The sequence below is a fragment of the Mastigoproctus giganteus genome, chromosome 3 (genome assembly GCF_048544385.1).
Source record: "Mastigoproctus giganteus isolate SK-2022 chromosome 3, ASM4854438v1, whole genome shotgun sequence".
Lineage (NCBI taxonomy): Eukaryota > Metazoa > Arthropoda > Arachnida > Uropygi > Thelyphonidae > Mastigoproctus > Mastigoproctus giganteus.
In genome coordinates this window covers 228,924,982-228,943,419 of record NC_143577.1, presented here as the reverse complement: position 1 = coordinate 228,943,419, position 18,438 = coordinate 228,924,982, and the positions used below count along the sequence as shown (strand labels likewise).

Genomic DNA, 18,438 nt, shown 5'->3' with positions numbered 1-18,438 from the left:
TATAGTAATAGCTCTTATAGTAACATTGATTATAATTTTTAAGTTTTTTTTTCACAATTACAGTAAACCCCCGCTATTCGCGGTATCTGTATTTGCGGTTTCGCATATTCGTGGTCGCTGATTTAATATAAAATGAAACCTAAAAAAAAAAAAAAAAGTTAAATTTAAAGCGGCGTGAACATTTTCCGCCATAAAAAAAACATGGCCGTGGCTAAAATTATCTTCCCGGTCAAAACAGTGCTCAGTGGGTGGGGGGTGACAAAATCGCGAGCGTGGATGTTTCTTGCTAATCATTGTTCAGTATGTGTTAAGCGCTTGTCATGGAAGGTTTCATCGTTTGCTTTTAATTTATATGCTTACGAAAGTGATAAATCTACTGTTTTGCAGTGTAAAACAGACTTTTTCGAGTTTGTTAACGGAAGAAAGTGACTTTATTGTGGACAGGTTCTTTCTAACCCGTACAAAAATATGGCTACAAATAACAAGAGAAATGTGAAAAGATCAAAGAAGGTGACATTAGCGAATAAAATTGAGTTATAAGATAAAATTTCTAATGGTGAAAGTGTCTCCTCAGTGGCAAAATATTATAAAATCAATGAGTCAACGGTACGATCAATCAAGAAATCGGAAGAAAGTCCGCTGTAGTGTCCGTGGAAACGCGCTAATTGCTTCAAAAATTTGCTCTGTAACTCGTGGTGTTAAATTAGAAAAAATGGAAAAGGCTTTAAATCTGTGGATTGAAGACCGAACTCAAAATAAAATTCCGTTAAGTTTTTTTTTTTTTTTTTTTTTTTTTTTTTTTGATTATGTGAACCCCAAACACGAGAGGTATTAGAACCTATAGTACTTAGTACCGTGCTTGGGTTGGAGGTTGAGAAGACGAAAGAAGATATTTGTTGACATTGGACTTGAACTTCTGTAGATTGTAATTTTCAGGAAATACGTATGAAGGAAGGTTGTTCCAGAAAACGGCAGTTGAATGAATAAATGAGGAAGATGAAAAGTTGGTTCTGTGGGTTTGAAGTTGGACAGTAAATGGATGTTGGCTGGTGGCGGCACGTGTTCGGACTGTTTTGAAAGAGAGAGCGGGAATTATAGAAGCACAATTCAGAAGAACAGTGCCCATGGAAGTATCTGTAAAAGAGGCATGCAGCAGAAACAGTCTATGAGAAAGCGAGTGGAGAGACTCTGTTAGAGATGAGTCATTAATTAACCTAACTGCCCTCTTCTGAATGGAATCAAGAAGCCTGAGAGAGGTTTTGGGGGCACCACCCCAAATGTGGGAACAATATTCCATGGCAGGGCGGATTTGCGATTTATACAGAGTGAGCAGCTGTTTGGAAGAAAAGTAACGCCGAGAGCGAAAGAGAAAACCAAGTTTTTTAGATGCAGAGGAAGCAATATTTGTAATGTGCTTGTGCCAAGAGAGATTAGAAGTCAGGGTAATCCCCAAAAGAGATGTATCCTTTTGACTAGAAATTGGAGTGTCACTAAAGATAAGCATAGGAGCAGAAGAATCCTTTTTGCGAGATATAAGACAAGACTGAGTTTTAGAAGGGTTGAAATCAACTAAGTTGTCTTTGCCCCACTGGAGAATTACCTGAAGATCGGCATTTAAGGAATTGGTAGCAGATTTTCGAGAAGTTGAAGCTGATTGAGCAGAACAAGATTTCTCAAAACGGAAAGTTGAATGCAATGTGCTATCATCGGCAAAACTATGGATAGGATTTCCAGTCAATGGAAGAAGGTCATTGATATACAAGAGGAAAAGAGTGGGGGAAAGAACAGAACCTTGGGGGACACCGGCATTAGTGGAGAAGTTAGAAGACAGAGAGCCATCTACCATCACCCTCAGTGAGCGATCAGAGAGAAAACTGGATAACCAATTACTAAAAACAGTTGGCAAACCATAAGATGGAAGCTTGTTTAGAAGACCTTTATGCCAAACACGATCAAAAGCCTTTGAGATGTCAAGAGCAACTACTTGTGTTTCACCGAACCTTTCCATTGAAGTAGTCCATAAATGGGTAACATAAGCCAGGATATCACCAATGGATCGACACTGACGGAATCCATACTGGTGATCGTTGATCAGACGGAAGGTTTCTAGGTAGTTTAAGAGTTGGCGGTTAATTGATTTCTCCATTACTTTAGAAAGAGTAGAAGTAATTGCAATGGGACGATAATTGGATGGGAGGGATTTGTCACCCTTTTTAGGAACTGGCTGGATATGAGCAAATTTCCAAGCAGAAGGAAAAACACCTTTGGAATAAGAAAGTGAGAAAAGGCGGCAAAGAATAGGAGTAAGTTCAGGAGCACAGATTTTGAGAACAAATGGAGAAATACCATCAGGACCTGGAGATTTCTTAGCATCAAGATTCATCAAAATCCTTCTGATATCCTTTTGACGGAAGACCACAGGAGGCATTGAATGGACCGTGTTGGGAATGGTGGGAGGTGTTTTACCAAGTTCATTAATACATGAGCTGGAAGAAAAATGGGATGCTAGCAGGTCAGCTTTATCCTTGGCTGAAGTGACAACAGAACCATCTGGTTTGGACAGAGGTGGAAGCAGAGATGGGCAAAAGTTGCGGCCAATAGCTTTGGCAAGAGACCAGAATGCTCGGCTACCATTAGGGCAAGAAGCAAGTTTTCTACTCTTAGCCTGTTCAAACTCTAGTTTGGACTGATTAATAACTGCTTTACAATTGTTGCGAGCTTTGGTGTAGGCAGAAAATGAAACTGAAGAATTAGAAACAAGCCAATTACGATATGCAACATTCTTCTCTTGAACAGCCTTAGCACATTTATTGGAAAACCAAGGTTTAGATAAAGGACGAGATTTTAAAGTAGAGTGTGGGATAAAGGATTCCATTCCTGCAAGAATAATTTCACTGACACGATCTGAGCAAACGTTGACATCAGAAGTTTTGAAACAGTAATCCGACCAAGGAAAAGAAGAAAAGAAGTCTCGCAGGTCATCCCATTTTGCATTCTTGTAATGCCAAACAACACGAGGTTGGGAATAGCCATGAGATAAAGGTTCCATTGGAGAAGAGACAATCACCAAGTTGTGATCTGAAGTGCCTAAAGGACCTCTCACTTCGACCGTGTACTTAGAAGGGTTGTTTGTGAGAAAAAGATCAAGCGTATTGGCTGTATGATTCGGATTGTCCGGGTATTCTTGTAGGTAAATGAACAATCTGTGCTAGGTCATTAGTAATTGCAAAAGCCTCAGCATCTCGACCTGCTGGGTCGGTGTGACTAGAAAATGGAAGCCAGCTGGAGTTGTGAACATTAAAATCACCAAGGAAAATTACCTCACTGTTAGGAAAGTTGGACTGGAGAAAGTCAAGTTGCAACGAGAGGAAGTCAAAGAGCTCCAAGTGATTAGTGGAGTTGGGAGAACGGTAGAGACAACAGATGAATTTGACACAATGAGGTAGAGAGATTTTAAGCCAGAGAAGATCAAAGAGAGGAGATTCCAAATTGCCAAGTCTCTGACAGGGAATATCAGAACGGACATATGCACAAGTACCACCTTTGAGGCGAAAGGAATCATACAGCGAATAATTTGGGCATCTGAGATGAGCAGTAGTTGAATCAACCGATAACTGAGATTCTGTCAGAAAAAGTACATGTGGTTTGGCAGACTGCAAGTGGAAATGGACATCGTTTAGATTAGATTTGAGACCACGTATATTCGACCACGTAAGTTCACTCATCATTTGTGAAAAGGCAAAACTCCTTTATCAACACTTTGGCGAAACTGGTGATAGCACTGGCGGGATAAGTTTTTTAGCTAGCAAAGACGCTGGTTTGAAAGAGTTGTTTGAAATTTCTAATAAATATTACATTTAATATTAAATTGTTTCTTATTTTCATTTCGATGCCTTATTCTTGCATTTCACTATGGACTGTCAATGTACATAGTCATATTATGAAGGTACATATAATACATACGTAGACAAAATTTTAGACTAGTTTTTCTTATATATTTCATACTTTGGGATGGAACCCCTTTATTACTATGGGAGCTGTAACTCAGTATTCACGTTTTCGGTATTCGTGGCATTTCTCAGGAACATAACCCCTGCGAATAGCGGGGGTTTACTGTATTTTTTAATTATAACTGGGGGGAAAAAATGATTTTTATAATTACAATGATTTTAATTAAAATTATTTTTTTCACAACGTACCTTTGTTAATCATCCATATTTTGATTGTTCCAAAGTAAGTCCCCATTTGATGAAATGCGCTTACTCCAATGTTTCTGTCGTTCTTCAAAAACATGGTAGACATATTTTTGACATGTTCGAGAATTGTCCACGATGTCTTTACAACTTCTTCTGACGACTGACAGTGTTTTCCTCTCAGCTCATTCTTTAACTTTCGAAATAAAATTTAAAAAAAAAAAAAAAAAAACCGTGGTGCAAGGTTAGAACTGTAAGCCAGATGAGGAACACATTTGACATTAATGCCAGCTAAGTACTCGATGACAGCATGAATGATGAGGTCTTGCATTGTCGTGATGCAGCATCCACGCACCCACATGCAGTTGTGGTCGTTTGCGACGAATGTGATTCCACAAAGTGGGTAGTACAATTCTGTAGTAAGGTCCTATAACAATCGTATGACATGCTGCAGCATACTGGTAAACCATTCCTTGAATCTCAAAAAAAGAGATAGCCATAACCTTTTCTGCAGAAGCCCCAACTTTTGTTTTTTTTTTTGGTGTTGGCAGTGACCTAAGCACATATGCTTCAAAACAGAGTTTTGTTGTTTATTCCCTAGGTCGAGACCCTTCTATCTCAAGAAGCTCTGCTCATACAATTAGAAATGACTTCTTGAAATGTAGCTAGGCATCACAAACTACTTTACTGGATTTTGGGAGAATGTGCACCTACTTCAGTCCTGGTTAGCAGTACTGGTTTTCAAGAATTCAGCATGGAGGGTGTAGAGGAGCTGTGGGAGTTGTATCAGGATCATATGCAAGAGATAGTGGGATAGTTGTTGAACAGGGCCCCGAAGAGAAGGCTTTAACAGCCAGTGCTCTTCAGGATGGAGTGGGCCGAAATAAATACAAGCCTGACCTTTTTTTTTTTTTTTTTTTTTTTTTTTTTTTTTTAGCAATAACAAGAATCATTGAATGCATTTCTGCTTTCAGGAAGGTTGTCAGCTCAAATAACACCTAATAAAGAAATACTGTGTTAGTTACCAGATAAGGGAAGCAAGGCAGCCCATGTGTAATGCCATTGAGAGATCATCTCTAAAACTACTGCTAGTAATCTGCACTTAGGAGAAGAAATTTTTTCTAAACATTTATTTCCCCCCCTCCCAGGTTAACAGTGTATTTATTGTTAATATTTCGCTTGGTGAAAAATTGTCGATCTGTCCATCATGAGAGGAGAGGTGTCACTGTAGTCCTTTTTTACATTTTCATCTATTTTAAATTCCATGATATAAAGACGACTATCAAGCTTCGCTACTTTTTCCATTCAAATTTTTTTTTATGAACTCGTACATTCGTGCCATAATTTTTTGTTTAGAGAAATTAAAATTTTACTTTTTCTTATTTTAGGTTTGTATGGGTCAGTGATGTATATTTGCCAATAAATGATGGTAAAGAAAATCAGGTTTGTATTTCATTTGATATTATTGATTTATTATGATGATGATTATTATTTTTTGTTTTGAAAGGGATGATATGAAAATTACTTTACAACAAATATTTAGCAGAACATCTAATTACTTTTGCAGTACACAGCTAAAGACAAAAATAACTCATCTCCACTAAACAAATAAACTAACAAATATTTTAAAATTTGAAAAAGATTAACAATTTTGACATTCATCCCAACACTTAAGACCCTTTGCCTGTCAAATGCTATAATACCAAGGTGAATGCAAAACGTAATACTCTGGAATTACAAGGATGTTATTAACATAAATCTGCTAATTCTACAGTCCCATTAACAAGTTCACTGCCTCCTGATTGCAAAATATGTGGCTTCGAATTTTAATCCACTTTGGGGTGGGTTAAAATAGTAGGTGACCACCCTACTTTCAATACTTTTTCTTCCAGTTTGACAGAAGAAAAAAGATTTTTGTCAAACAACCTTCACCAGAGACTGATTAATTCGTTCATAGAAAGAAGAGAGCTCAAAAATGTTTCTGCCATTTCCAATCCAGATTGACCCAATCCCTTGGTTTTCAATCTTGAGTGAAAACTTGTCAGCAAAAATAGCAGTGATAGTGTTAGGTTGAGCTATGGCCCAGTATCGAACGAAGTGTAGTTCACGGGTGGGCAATCTGTATAAATGGCGGACTAAATAAAATGTCCGTGAAGTACATATGGGCCTTTTTTTTTTTATTTATTTATTTATTTATTTCCACGATTTTTAGGATTATTAAAATGGTTTTTGTTTATAATGAAAAAATTGTCAAACAGTTTTGTTATTTATTGTAATATTTATATATACATGTACATATGATTAATTTTATTAATAAGAAAAACGAAATAATGTTCCCTTGATATTCACGGGGGATGCATTCCAAGACTTACTGCAAATAGGAATAGCGAAAATTCACGAATAATTGATACCCCCTTCCCTCTCAGAAAAACTTATTATTTTTTTTTTTAATTTTAAAGTTAATGTACACCCAATGTCAATGTTCAATAGAAGTTCAGTGGCTCATTTCTTCCACACCTTTTTTTTTTTAGGGATATTTTCCTTTTGTAAAATGCTAATAAAATAAAAATAAGAGAAATTGATAAAATGGTTTATTGATAAATTTGTCAGCGCATTTAAATGAAAATTAATTTTTAATTATCCTACATATATGAACACATCTTATTAGTTAACACAAAGGAAAAATATTAATTTTTTTTTGCGAAAAAAAACTGTTAATAGGGAGCTGCTTTTTTTTTTTTTTTTTTTGCTTCATTTCGTTGTATAGCATGGTGCATGGCACAAATGCCTGTTCCAATTCTTGAGCAATTTTCATACTCCTTTCCATTGAAGGGTCTAATTCACGGATTTTGTGCTTTAAATTTCTAGTCTTTAAATACAGTGGCAGATATTCGAAAAAACTGCATCACCTTAAAAAAAAGTAACGTTTGTAGCGAAACGTACAAAATATTATTTGATTATAGTCATTTTGTTTGTTACAAAGCAAAGGTATTGCATCATCTATTTCTATAAATATGGCGCTGGAAGGGTATACACGTATAGCCCATTAGTATCCTGTTTTGCAGAGGTATAAGCATGGCTCCATGTGTTCAGTTGACATCAAGAAAAAAGTGTAGCTGTTGCTCTGTCCCAGGAAGGGCTTCCTACGTGTGCTATTGCTGATAAAATCGGCTGCCACCAGTCAACAGTATCCCAGGTGCCGAAATTTAAAGCGTGAAACCGGTGGTGTGAAGAGAAGACCTGGATCAGGCCCTAAGAGAACGACTAAGCCTTCCCAAGATCAATATTTGAAGCTGCTGTGCCTTCGTAATCACCATGCTAGTGCTCCTGATCTAAAACTGGACTTAGAGATGGCCTCTGGTGTTGAAACAAGTGCACAAACTATCCAAATACAGTTTTCATAATGTGGTCTATATGCCTATTGGCCCAAGAAGAAGCCTTTGTTGACCCAACAAATGAGGAAGAAGCAACTTGCTTAGGCTAAAATGCATGTTCCATGGACAAAAGAGCAATGGGACATTGTCATCTTTTCTGATGAATCTAAATTCAACCTGCATGGCTGCTCGGGTGGGAAGCAATATGTCAGAAGATGAAAATCGGAGGCATACCATCCTGACTGCATAATACAGACTGTTAAGTTCCCCACTGGTCAGATGGTCTGGGAATGCATAACAAGCAAAGGGGGTGGGGCAAATTAAGTTCATTAACGGAACAGCGAATGCAGAAACCTACACTGCTATCTTGGAGGAGTGCCTGAAACCCATTATTACAGATCACCACACAGACTTCCAAAACTGCATTTTTCAACAGGACTCAGCACCTTGCCACACAGCAAAATTGGTAAGTTTTATGCTATTTAGATTTAATGATGATTTTTGTCTTCTTGTCTCACAAGGCTTAAAACATACTTACACCAATGTTTTCCCTTGTTTATAATGAAAAAATTGTCATAAACAGTTTAGTTATTTATTGTAATATTTAAACATACATGTATACATTCTCCCTTAAGGTGCAGCCATACCTCAGAAATACTGGCATTGGTGTTGGACTGGCCAGGCAACAAGACAGATTTGAACCCTATTAAAAATTGTACATAATGTCTAAAATTGCTCAGAAGAAGCCAACAAGTAAGATTCAGCTGCAGGAGAGCATTGTAAGGGTGTGGTACCACGAAATTGGGCAACCGTATATCCAGAAGTTGATTAATTCTATGCCAGATCGTTGCAAGGCTGTAATTGCAGCTCGAGGAAGAACAACAAAATATTGAGGACTTATTTTGATGATTTACAGTACATAATACTATTACGTTAACTTGTTTTCAGTTTGTACACGTAAATGCAATAAAATGTATGTTCGGTTGTCATGATTGCCATTTGCATGATTTCTCATATTTCCATTAATTACGCATTTTACCCTTTGGGAAGATATTTATGGCAGTTGGGTATCTCAGGTGGAGTGTTTTTATTGGATTTCATTCGCAGAGATATATATCCCATCTAACAAATGCATTCCGAACATTTCTGCAACCCACAATGCAGCTCCAAACACATTTGCAAAATTCACAAGTGATGCAGTTTTTTTGTCTGCCACTGTAGATCTGCAAAAGACTAGCATCCTTTGGTCACATTTGTCTCCTCTTCTTTTTCTTCTACATCAGTTGAACTTTGTATAAGCTCATCAAGATCCTCTTGTGTTAACTCATAATTAGGCTCTTGTAGGAGTTCTTTTACCTCCCCAGGTACCATGTCAGACAATCCCTCCCCTTCAATACAATGTGCCATGTTAACAGTTTCTTGTATTTCTTGGTCAGCAGAAGAGATTTTCGTGGAATTTTTCACAGCTTCCAGCCATAACTTGTTCCAGCATGCATTGACAGAGTCCTGTTTTAGTTCCTTCAGTGCTTTAACTGTGACAATGCAATCTGCAATGTTGAATTTTCTTCCATTGCATTGAAAATTGATGAAAAGACAATTTTGTGTAATGAGCTTTGAACATCTGAATAAAAGGAAAAAATGGTTAAATGAGTCATGTTATTTGGCAGAAAGATGACTTCTATATTTTTATTTAGATGTTTCATTCCTCTGGATGTCCTGACACCATTATCCAGGATAAGCATAACTTTGAACGAAAGATATTTCAGCCGCACTTCTCTACTTCGGATACAAAGCAATGCTTAAACCAATCCAGGCACAATTCTTGTGTCACCCACACTTTTTTTTTGTTACTTTGCCGGTAGCCAGGGAGTTCATTTCCCCCTTCCCTTTAAAGCTCTCGAGTTTCGGGAATGGTAAAGCATAGTGAGTTTGATCATATCGCCTGCTGCATTTGCACAAAATAAAAGTGTTACCCTATCTTTACTTGCTTTAAATCCTGGCATCCGTTTTTCCTCTTGGGTAATGTAGGACCTGTTAGGCATTCACTTCCAGTAAGCCCAGACTCATCTGCATTAAAGACTTCTTCCAGCGTCGTACCCCTTCTCAATTATTTTGTTAAATTCTTCAGGGAAAACTGCTGCTGCTTCTTGGTCAGCAGATGCTACATTGCCAATCACCTTTAAATTTCTTAAAGAAAATCGTTTAAATCCTTCAAACCAACCTTTACTGGCAGTGAAGGTTTTTGTAGAACTTTCAGAAGACGATCCTTCTCCACCTTGTTCCTCATGATAATGGTTATAAAGAAATTTTACTTTTTCTCTTAAAATTGTCAAATTTATTGGCAATCCTTTTTTATATTGTTTTCTTCTATCCACACACTCAACGCTCTTTCCATATTGCTTAACGCTTTTTCGTGTACTTGAGAAATAATCACACTCTTTGGTGCACTAGCCACAAAACAACTGCAGATTTCCTTCTTTTTATAAATGTACCGCACTGTAGACTCAGTGCCATATATCTTCCCTATGGCCACAAAAGATTTCAGATCTTTAACGTTATCTAAAAGTTCCATTTTCTTTGCTATGAGAACTTTTTTCTTCTCTTGGTTTCAATAAAAAATTGTCATGTTAGATCCCATTTTTAGTAGATAAGGGTAAAAAAAAAAGTGCTTGTAGAAGACAACACACATGAATTTCACAGTAACAATCTCGCAACTGATGAAAAAATTTGACTAGAAAAGTGTGTGCGCCAGTGCCTTACTGACGGTGATATGCACACACATATACAGCTGTGTGCGTGTACACAGGAAACAGACTAGATGCAAGCCAGATCCCGAGCAGAGCTACGCCGGTGGCGGAGCTTCTGTGAATAATTCAAACCGTGAAGTTGCTAGACTGCAAGCATACTAGTGTGTGTGTTGTACAACTCAGTTTTTTTTTTTTTTTTTTTTGGAATAAAGGCTAGGAATGGTTTAAAGCAGAACACTCTATGCAGTTTTCAGCTATTTTGTTAATTCAAATAACTCAAAGGATATAATTATTAAAACTGTATAGAATAAGCTCCTGTTATAACATTTGTGCTTTTAACGCTCTCCTCTTTTGATCCCATGGTCAATCCTCTGACGTGCCATGCATTAAAAAATGCTTGGCACTTCATATAAGCAAGAAAACATTTAAATGTTTTCTTGCTTGTATCACTCTAAAATCCTAAGAACTTGAATGTAACCATCCCTCTTGATTTTTGGCTTTGGCAAAGGGATGACAGACTAAATCTAGGAAACATTAATTGTGCAGGTGATGTTTATTTCATATTCAACTTGAACCTTTGATCTAAAGGTAGAGGCCACTTCTTACAATTCTGTTTTAACTGATGATTGCTACATTCACGCACTCTTCAGCCTTTTTAAATTTAATATTTGTCCACTTTCCTTTCTGGTATAGTACATAGTGTTTTTTGTGTATGCATTTCATAGTCATTATTATTATAATACTGCATTTTGTCACATTTTATAATATAATACTCAAGATATGTTTGTTTAATTTAATAAAATCTTTTTAAAAAATTCTCTAACCAACAAAAAAAAAAAAAAAAAAAAAAAAGTTGGAAGTTGCCAAAAGAAAGCAAGCACAGTACATTAAGTTTGCAGGATTTCAACTTGTGTATTGCTGTGTAAGCCTGACAAAAAAAATAAAACCTAAAAATCTAAACTATGTATTAAAAATAGCATGGGGGAGTCTCACAGTACCCTAAAGAGCACAGTGAGATTTCCCCCCCCCCCTCATCGAAAGTGATATGACGTTTTATTGTGTGTTCTCAACCACAACAATATGCTAATAATTACACACTGTTCTATCTGATTTTGAAATCTTGGATAAATTTTATTTTAGCATTAGCATTAGTAGAGGCATATGATGCAAGAAAGCAAGCTTATTCAGCATCAGCCAAAAAAAAAAAAAAAAAAAAACCCCACTCCCATTTCACCCCTCCGTTCGTTCGAAATACCTGTCCAGTTGAGCTTTAAATTTGTTTAGGCTATCAACTTCAACAAGTGATGGAAGTCGGTTCCACCAACCAACCACCCGCTGGCCGAAGGCAAATTTCCGCACATCTATCCGACATCCGTCCTTCCTCAATTTGAATTTATGCCCTCTGAGGTGATTTTTCTGAGCAAGATGAAGAATCCCATTGGCATTGAGCATGCTCAAACCATTCAAAGCCTTATACACCTCTATCAGATCACCTCGCCGGTGCCTAGTCTCCAGACTCTGTAATTTGCAAAACTTAAGCCTTTCTTCGTAAGAGCAACCCTTTGTTCCATTCACTAATCTTGTTGCCCTTCTCTGTACCCGTTCCAGCAGCTCTACATCCTTCTTGAAATGAGGCCTCCAGACCTGTATACAGTACTCAAGATGTGGCCTAACCATTGCCTTATACAAGGGAATAATCACCTCCTTATCCCTGCTAGAAAAATTCCTGTATATCATTGACAAGACACCATGAGCTACTCTTGCAGCTCGTCTGCACTGCTCAGAGAACTTCATATCTGCCTGCACAATTACCCCCAGGTCCTTTTCATTCTCCACCACTGTCAGTGTAGTACCGCAGAGTTCATACGTTGCTCTAGGGTTACTGTTTCCCATATGTAGTACTTTACATTTGTCAATGTTAAACTTCATTTGCCACCTCTCAGCCCATCTGTTCAACCTTTCCAGATCCTGTTGCAGCAGCATAGCATCAGTAGTGTCCTTAACGACCCTGCCAACCTTTGTATCATCTGCAAACTTGGACATTAAACTTGATATACCATCATCAATATCGTTCATAAACACCGAAAACAACAACGGACCCAACACTGAACCTTGAGGAACTCCACTAATAACATTAGTCCACGTTGAGCAGTGTCCATTGATTACCACTCTCTGTCTTCTGCCACTCAACCATCCCCTTATCCATAGCAGCAATTTGCCTCCAATACCACACTGCTCCAATTTGTGCAGCAGTCTTCCATGTGCAACAGTATCAAAAGCCTTTCTAAGATCCAAATATATAATATCAAAGTTATTCCTTGCATCCAGTTCTTTTGTGACTACATCATAGTATCCAATCAAATTGGTCAGGCAAGACCTGCCCTTAACAAAACCATGCTGCGTCTGAGCTATAACTGAATTCTTGTCTAGATGATCCTGCAGTGCTTCTTTAACCAGTGCCTCCATTAATTTACCTGGAACAGAAGTTAAACTAACAGGTCTATAATTACTTGTGTCAGCCTTTGATCCTCCTTTGTGAATTGGGGTTACATTTGCACATCTCCAGTCTATGGGTACCTCCCCTGAGTCCAAAGAAGCTCTCATAATTATGGCTAGGGGTTTGCATACTTCCTTTGCTGCCTCCTTTAATATAACTGGATAGATCCCATCCACCCCAGGTGCCTTTTTTATGTTTATCCTCAACAATCTCTCCTCCACTTTCCTCTCAGTTATTACAAAATCATCCAGCTCACTGCCAATGTTTACTTTACCTACATCATTCTCCTTCCTGAATAGCTCCTCATGCGTGAATGTAGATGCAAAATACTTTTGACTGTAAATAGTTTCATAAAATGCCTTTCATCATATTTATGACTCTACCATTAAATTAACACGTTGCTGAATTAAGAATAAATTTTTTATAAAATTGTTTTTATGACTACAACTTAAAATATTTGCATATAATTATATTTGATAATTCAGACTTGTGTAATTAGGAACACTTCTGTTATTCCAAATTACTAAGGCTTTAATTGTATTCCCACTTAGTGGGCAATATGATGGTGCAGGGCTAAGCATAAGCAACAGCTTTTTGTGTGCATTTTTCAGCTGCAAGTGCTTTTAGGTAACAAGGCTAGTCTGTTGATCCTACACTCCTTTATAAAATATTGCTCATTAGCTTGGTTTATAATTCCAAAACTAATTAACTATTTCAACAGCTAAAATAACATCCTCATTTAAACACTCTTCAGGAATGGTGGGAAGGACTGACACTTAATACCCTATGCTTCTGGTGCCTGTGTGTGCAATTGCAACCTTGAACATGCCTTTAGTTAACACATCAGGAAAGATATCATTTTTCTTAAGCGTCACTTCAGTGAAAATAAGCTGATGAAAATCTGTCATAGTGTAATGAATATATTTCGCTTTTTATATATATCTTCCGAATGGAGTAGACATTTTAATCTATTAAGGGTTGGAATTGTCCTAAAACTTTGTAGTAAAGTTAGGGGGAGGGAACTAAGTAAAATTAGTAAATAGTCTTTATTAATACTGCATCATTAAATAATGGCAATAATTTTGAAATTTCTAATAAGATTATTTTTGCTTCATAATTGTGCACAAATTAAACTTAATTTTTAACACTCGATATATCTCAGAGATCATAAAACAAATTTGTCTAACTTTTTTTTTTTACAATATAAATTATTTATCGGTGGCCATTGACACTTGTACAGCAGGCCCCCCGTTATAACGCAGTTCGCTTTACGCTGATTCACTATAATGCTCTTTTACAGATTGCATTTTTGGCATATTTAACGAAATCGTTTCATTTGATGGAGTTGATAGCTTGAAAATGAATAGCAAAACAGCATTGAAATTTCTCGCATGCTAATTTAATTGCAGTACAGTGACTTGTTACGTAGTTCTGAGATCAACATTTTAAAAAATTATCTAGTATATTGCTTGTAATATTTGCGTTATATGCATTTATCCAAAGTCTAATCATCACTCAGTACAGTATTAGACATCATGCGTAACGGACAGTTTACTCGAACATTTTATCATAGTTAATGCAACCAACGCAGTTACATTTTCAAAGAGTTAATAATGGCTGATAAGAATGAAAAAGCAACGTCTGGGCACAGTACGAAGACTATAAATGTAAGAAAAATACTGAATTTGAAAATTAAGTTAGATGTTTTGAAGCGAATCGATTCCGGTCAACGACAAGCAGATGTGTGCCATAATTTAGGACTTGCAAGTTTAACTGTAAGAACAATTATAAAAAAATAAAAAATTAATTTTAGTAGCGGGAAAGATGGCTGTTCCACTGCAAGCAACTAGGGCTAGGCTGGCTATTAGGATTGAAATGGAAAGACTTTAACTAATTTTATTGACGATAATATCCAATGCAGAATTCAGTTAAGTTAAAATTAAAAAAAAAAGAGAGAGAGAGAGAGAAAAAGAGATTAGCCAATATGATGATCTAAAGAAAACTCACCTAAAAAAAAAAAAAAAAGAGCCGAAACTGTCAAAAAAGAACTTAAAATTATTGAAGAGGGGTATTATGTGTTATACTTCTCAACAAGTTTTTAATATAGATGGAGCAGGACTTTTACGGAAAAACAAATGCCTAAAAGAAGTTTCATATTGAAAGAAGAAAAAAAACATGCCAGGTTTCAAAGCGGCGAAGGATCTGTTGACTTTATTGTTAGGTGGTAACGCTGCAGGGGATTTAAAATTAATACCCCTTTTAGTTTATTTGGATGAGGGCCAAAGTTCAACCCAAAATCGACACATTTTTCATGATTAAACTCATCAATTAAATTCATGATTTTTTTTTTTTTTTGGAATTTTAAGTTTAATTTTGATACGTAAAGTAGTTACCACATAATTATATACGGATGTAATGCATAATATTTTATATGTACAAATATTTGAATATTAAATATTTTGACCGACATTTGTGCATCTTTTCACTACCATTTATTATTGATTAGGAAATATCCTATGGCGCTTAGCGCGGATTCACATAACGCTCTGTTTTTCCAGAACAAATTATCAGCATTAAGCGGGGGTCACCTGTACTTCCATATCTATGGAAGCACAACATCAGAGTGTGCTATACTTTATTTTTACCGTCATACTGTACGATATAGAAAATATAGTATTAATGGATGCATTAAATAAAAATGCATCATTTGGCCATTCCAATACTAAACCATACTGTAACAGAGATTCAAAAAGGATTTTTTTTTTTTTTTGTTGTTGTTGCAACTTCCCATTATATATTGTTATATGGAAAAATTACTCATAATTTATGAACTACTTCAGGAATGCATGGTTTTCATAAATTGTGAGATTACTGCATTGGATAATATTTTAAGTACAGTAAAATATATAAATTTGTATTAAAGTTATAAGGTACTTTAGTAATACTTGTGTATTTTTCAGATATTCATTTCAGAATCATTTGATGCTACTACACATTTTGAGACCACGTGCTTGGATGTCTTAGATATCTTTCGTAGAGGTACAGGTGAAGACTTTGATTTCTCAAAAGTAAAACATGACCTTGGTGATGAACAAGATTAGACTTTACATCAACAGTTGTCACTTAGCCTTGCTGCTTTGTTTTACCCAAGTTGCAATTAAAACAGAAATTACTGAGAGTAGGCTTTCCTGTGTTTCTTTGGGGTTACTTGCAAAAACATATCTGCTTCCTGGTTTTCAGGCAAGGAACAGAGGACCAATAAGATGGCTGGTTGTGGCAGCTGTTCTCATAGTGATAGCTTCTGCATAGTATGCCCTTTGCACTTTGTGCAAAGTGTTGTTGGATCAGTCATGATTTTCTAAAATTTCATTATGGAGCAGGGCACGATCACTATTCATTACAGTAATAGACTAGATGGAAATGTCTTGGTAGTTTTTCAGCTCAAGGATATAACCAAAGCTATAAATGTTAGTATTTCCATTCAGACTGTGTGCAAATGTGTGTACATGCATATGTGTGGCTGGTTGTGAAAAAATGAGTGTGTGCATGAAGTGCGTGCATGTGTGTATAAATGAGATTGAAAATGTTAAGTGGGGGGGAGATGTGTGATAGAGTAAATGAACAGAGGTTTCTGTACTGTATTGTGATTAGCTGTAAATTGTAGTTCTGAAGATTGACCCTAAAAACTAAGTACACTTTGGCTATAATTTTACATCCACATCTGTTGTATGTAACGTGGGAAGTAAACCCTGTGACTTGCACATTTGCTTCTGCTCTGTAAGCTGTCAAAATTTCAATAAAAGGCACCCATGGTGGCCATTCTGTCTTGTTCTTGTTAATTTGAAGCAGCATTTTAAGTATAAAATAAACTTTTGAGTTTTTAAAAATGTCATTTTTTTCTTAATTAGTTTTGTAGAATTATTTTTGTTTCATGGATTGTCCCTTAAAATATATTATAGAGATTAATAAACCAGTTATATAATATAACAAATTAGTTAATGTATACAGTGCATTAGCAAATAGTAATAATTCACAATTCATAACCAGTCGACATGAAAACTTATTACAAAGATTCCTAAAATATTCTAAGTAAGCAAGCATTGAAATTTTGAAATGGATCTGAGCTGTTCCAAATTTATAGTAATATATTTGCAGGGAAAACTGGGGAGGGAATGCTATGAAATTGTAATTGAACTTAGACGCATTCTGAGACCAACAGAATATATGTTGAAAATTTGGTGGAAATCCACATTTTTTCTTGTCAACTAATGTGAAAATTGATTTGTGTTTACGTTGGGGGGGGGGGGGGATTGAGGGCTGTGAAATTGTAACTCGACCTGAAATTTTCTCCAGGACCAACAGAATGTGGGTTGAAATTTTGGCCTTGATCCAACTTTTTGCTCTAGAGTAATATGCAAGATATACTTTCATTTATATGAATAAATTTCTGTGGTCAGGGGAGGCTATGATTGATCTTGAAATCTTGCCAGAGACCAACAAAACACACTGAAAATGTAATATTGATTGTACCTTTTCATTATTCAGAAATGTCTAAACATCAGATAACATACTTCCATTACAAGTTAGGTAATATACAGCGACATTTCAGGTGCACTTTTTTTTTTTTTTCTGTGATTAACTGAAGTGAAAAGGAAATACAGTTATTTCCTTATCAATTAATTACTAAAATTCTAAATTTATAAAACACTTAATAAAATTATTTTACATTCTCCAAACTTAGCAATTTGGTTTAATTACAACTGTATAATATAACTCTTCTTCCATGTACTTTTAAGTCTTCTTTCTCTATATACACTCACGAGCCAAAACATGACCAGCCCTGGAGGAAAACTTGGATTGCTGCCTAAATGTAGGTTTTCTGAATAACAGTGTGCTTCACATTTCTGAACCAACAAAGAAAGCCTGTGCTGTTTCAAGCAAAAAATTCTATTTCAAATAAAACTGTGAAAGAGTAGTGTGAACTTTGATAGTTGTAATGAATTAACATTTGTTTCACAGGTTAAAACAAGTAGATGTTTTAATCTAGGTTAGTAGAAGTGTTTTTATCTGTCATTGACAACTAACTATAAGCAACCAGAAAATATACCTAAACTTAACCAAACATTTTAAGCTTCTCTGATAAATATTTGCTTTTCTTGTGTTTGTTGTAGAAAAGCTTAAAGTCGGCTTCAAACATTAGATTGTCAAGTTTAATATTCAGTTACCTTTTCTTGTTGGTTAATGTAAAAACATGTCAGTGATAAATTTAAACACTTTGTATCTACATGAAGCAAGTGTTATTTCATTAGTTCTACTTAATCCAGCTTTAACATCCCTGCCTTGACTCCTTTGGATTTAAGTCACAAGACTAGTTTAGGAAAAATGCCTGAACAATCTTCATGACTTTTAAAGTAATATAACGTACGGTGCTAGTTTTATTACATTAAGTAATTTAATTTGAAAATATAAGTAAATCCTGGTTACTTAATGATCCCTCTATACTATTTTCATTATGTAGCACAGAGCAGAACGGAAAGTAAAATAACGAGTTATAGTTAAACTGCGCAGACCTTGTTGACTCTTGCCTGGACCCACTCTAGTTCTGCAGATGAGAGATGCACCAAGAT

At 36.0% G+C, this 18,438-nt stretch overlaps 1 protein-coding gene across 1 annotated transcript in view; it reads left to right on the top strand.

Annotated features, from left to right (window-relative positions):
* Gdi (GDP dissociation inhibitor) overlaps window positions 1-16,636 on the top strand; it is a 143,500-nt gene extending 126,864 nt beyond the window's left edge. Inside the window, exons 9-10 of the mRNA XM_090369680.1 lie at window positions 5,582-5,636; window positions 15,772-16,636. Of these exons, the coding sequence (XP_090225806.1) occupies window positions 5,582-5,636; window positions 15,772-15,912 (196 nt within the window). The 3' untranslated portion in view covers window positions 15,913-16,636. The remainder of the gene's footprint in view (window positions 1-5,581; window positions 5,637-15,771) is intronic.
* Window positions 16,637-18,438: the final 1,802 nt, after the last annotated feature.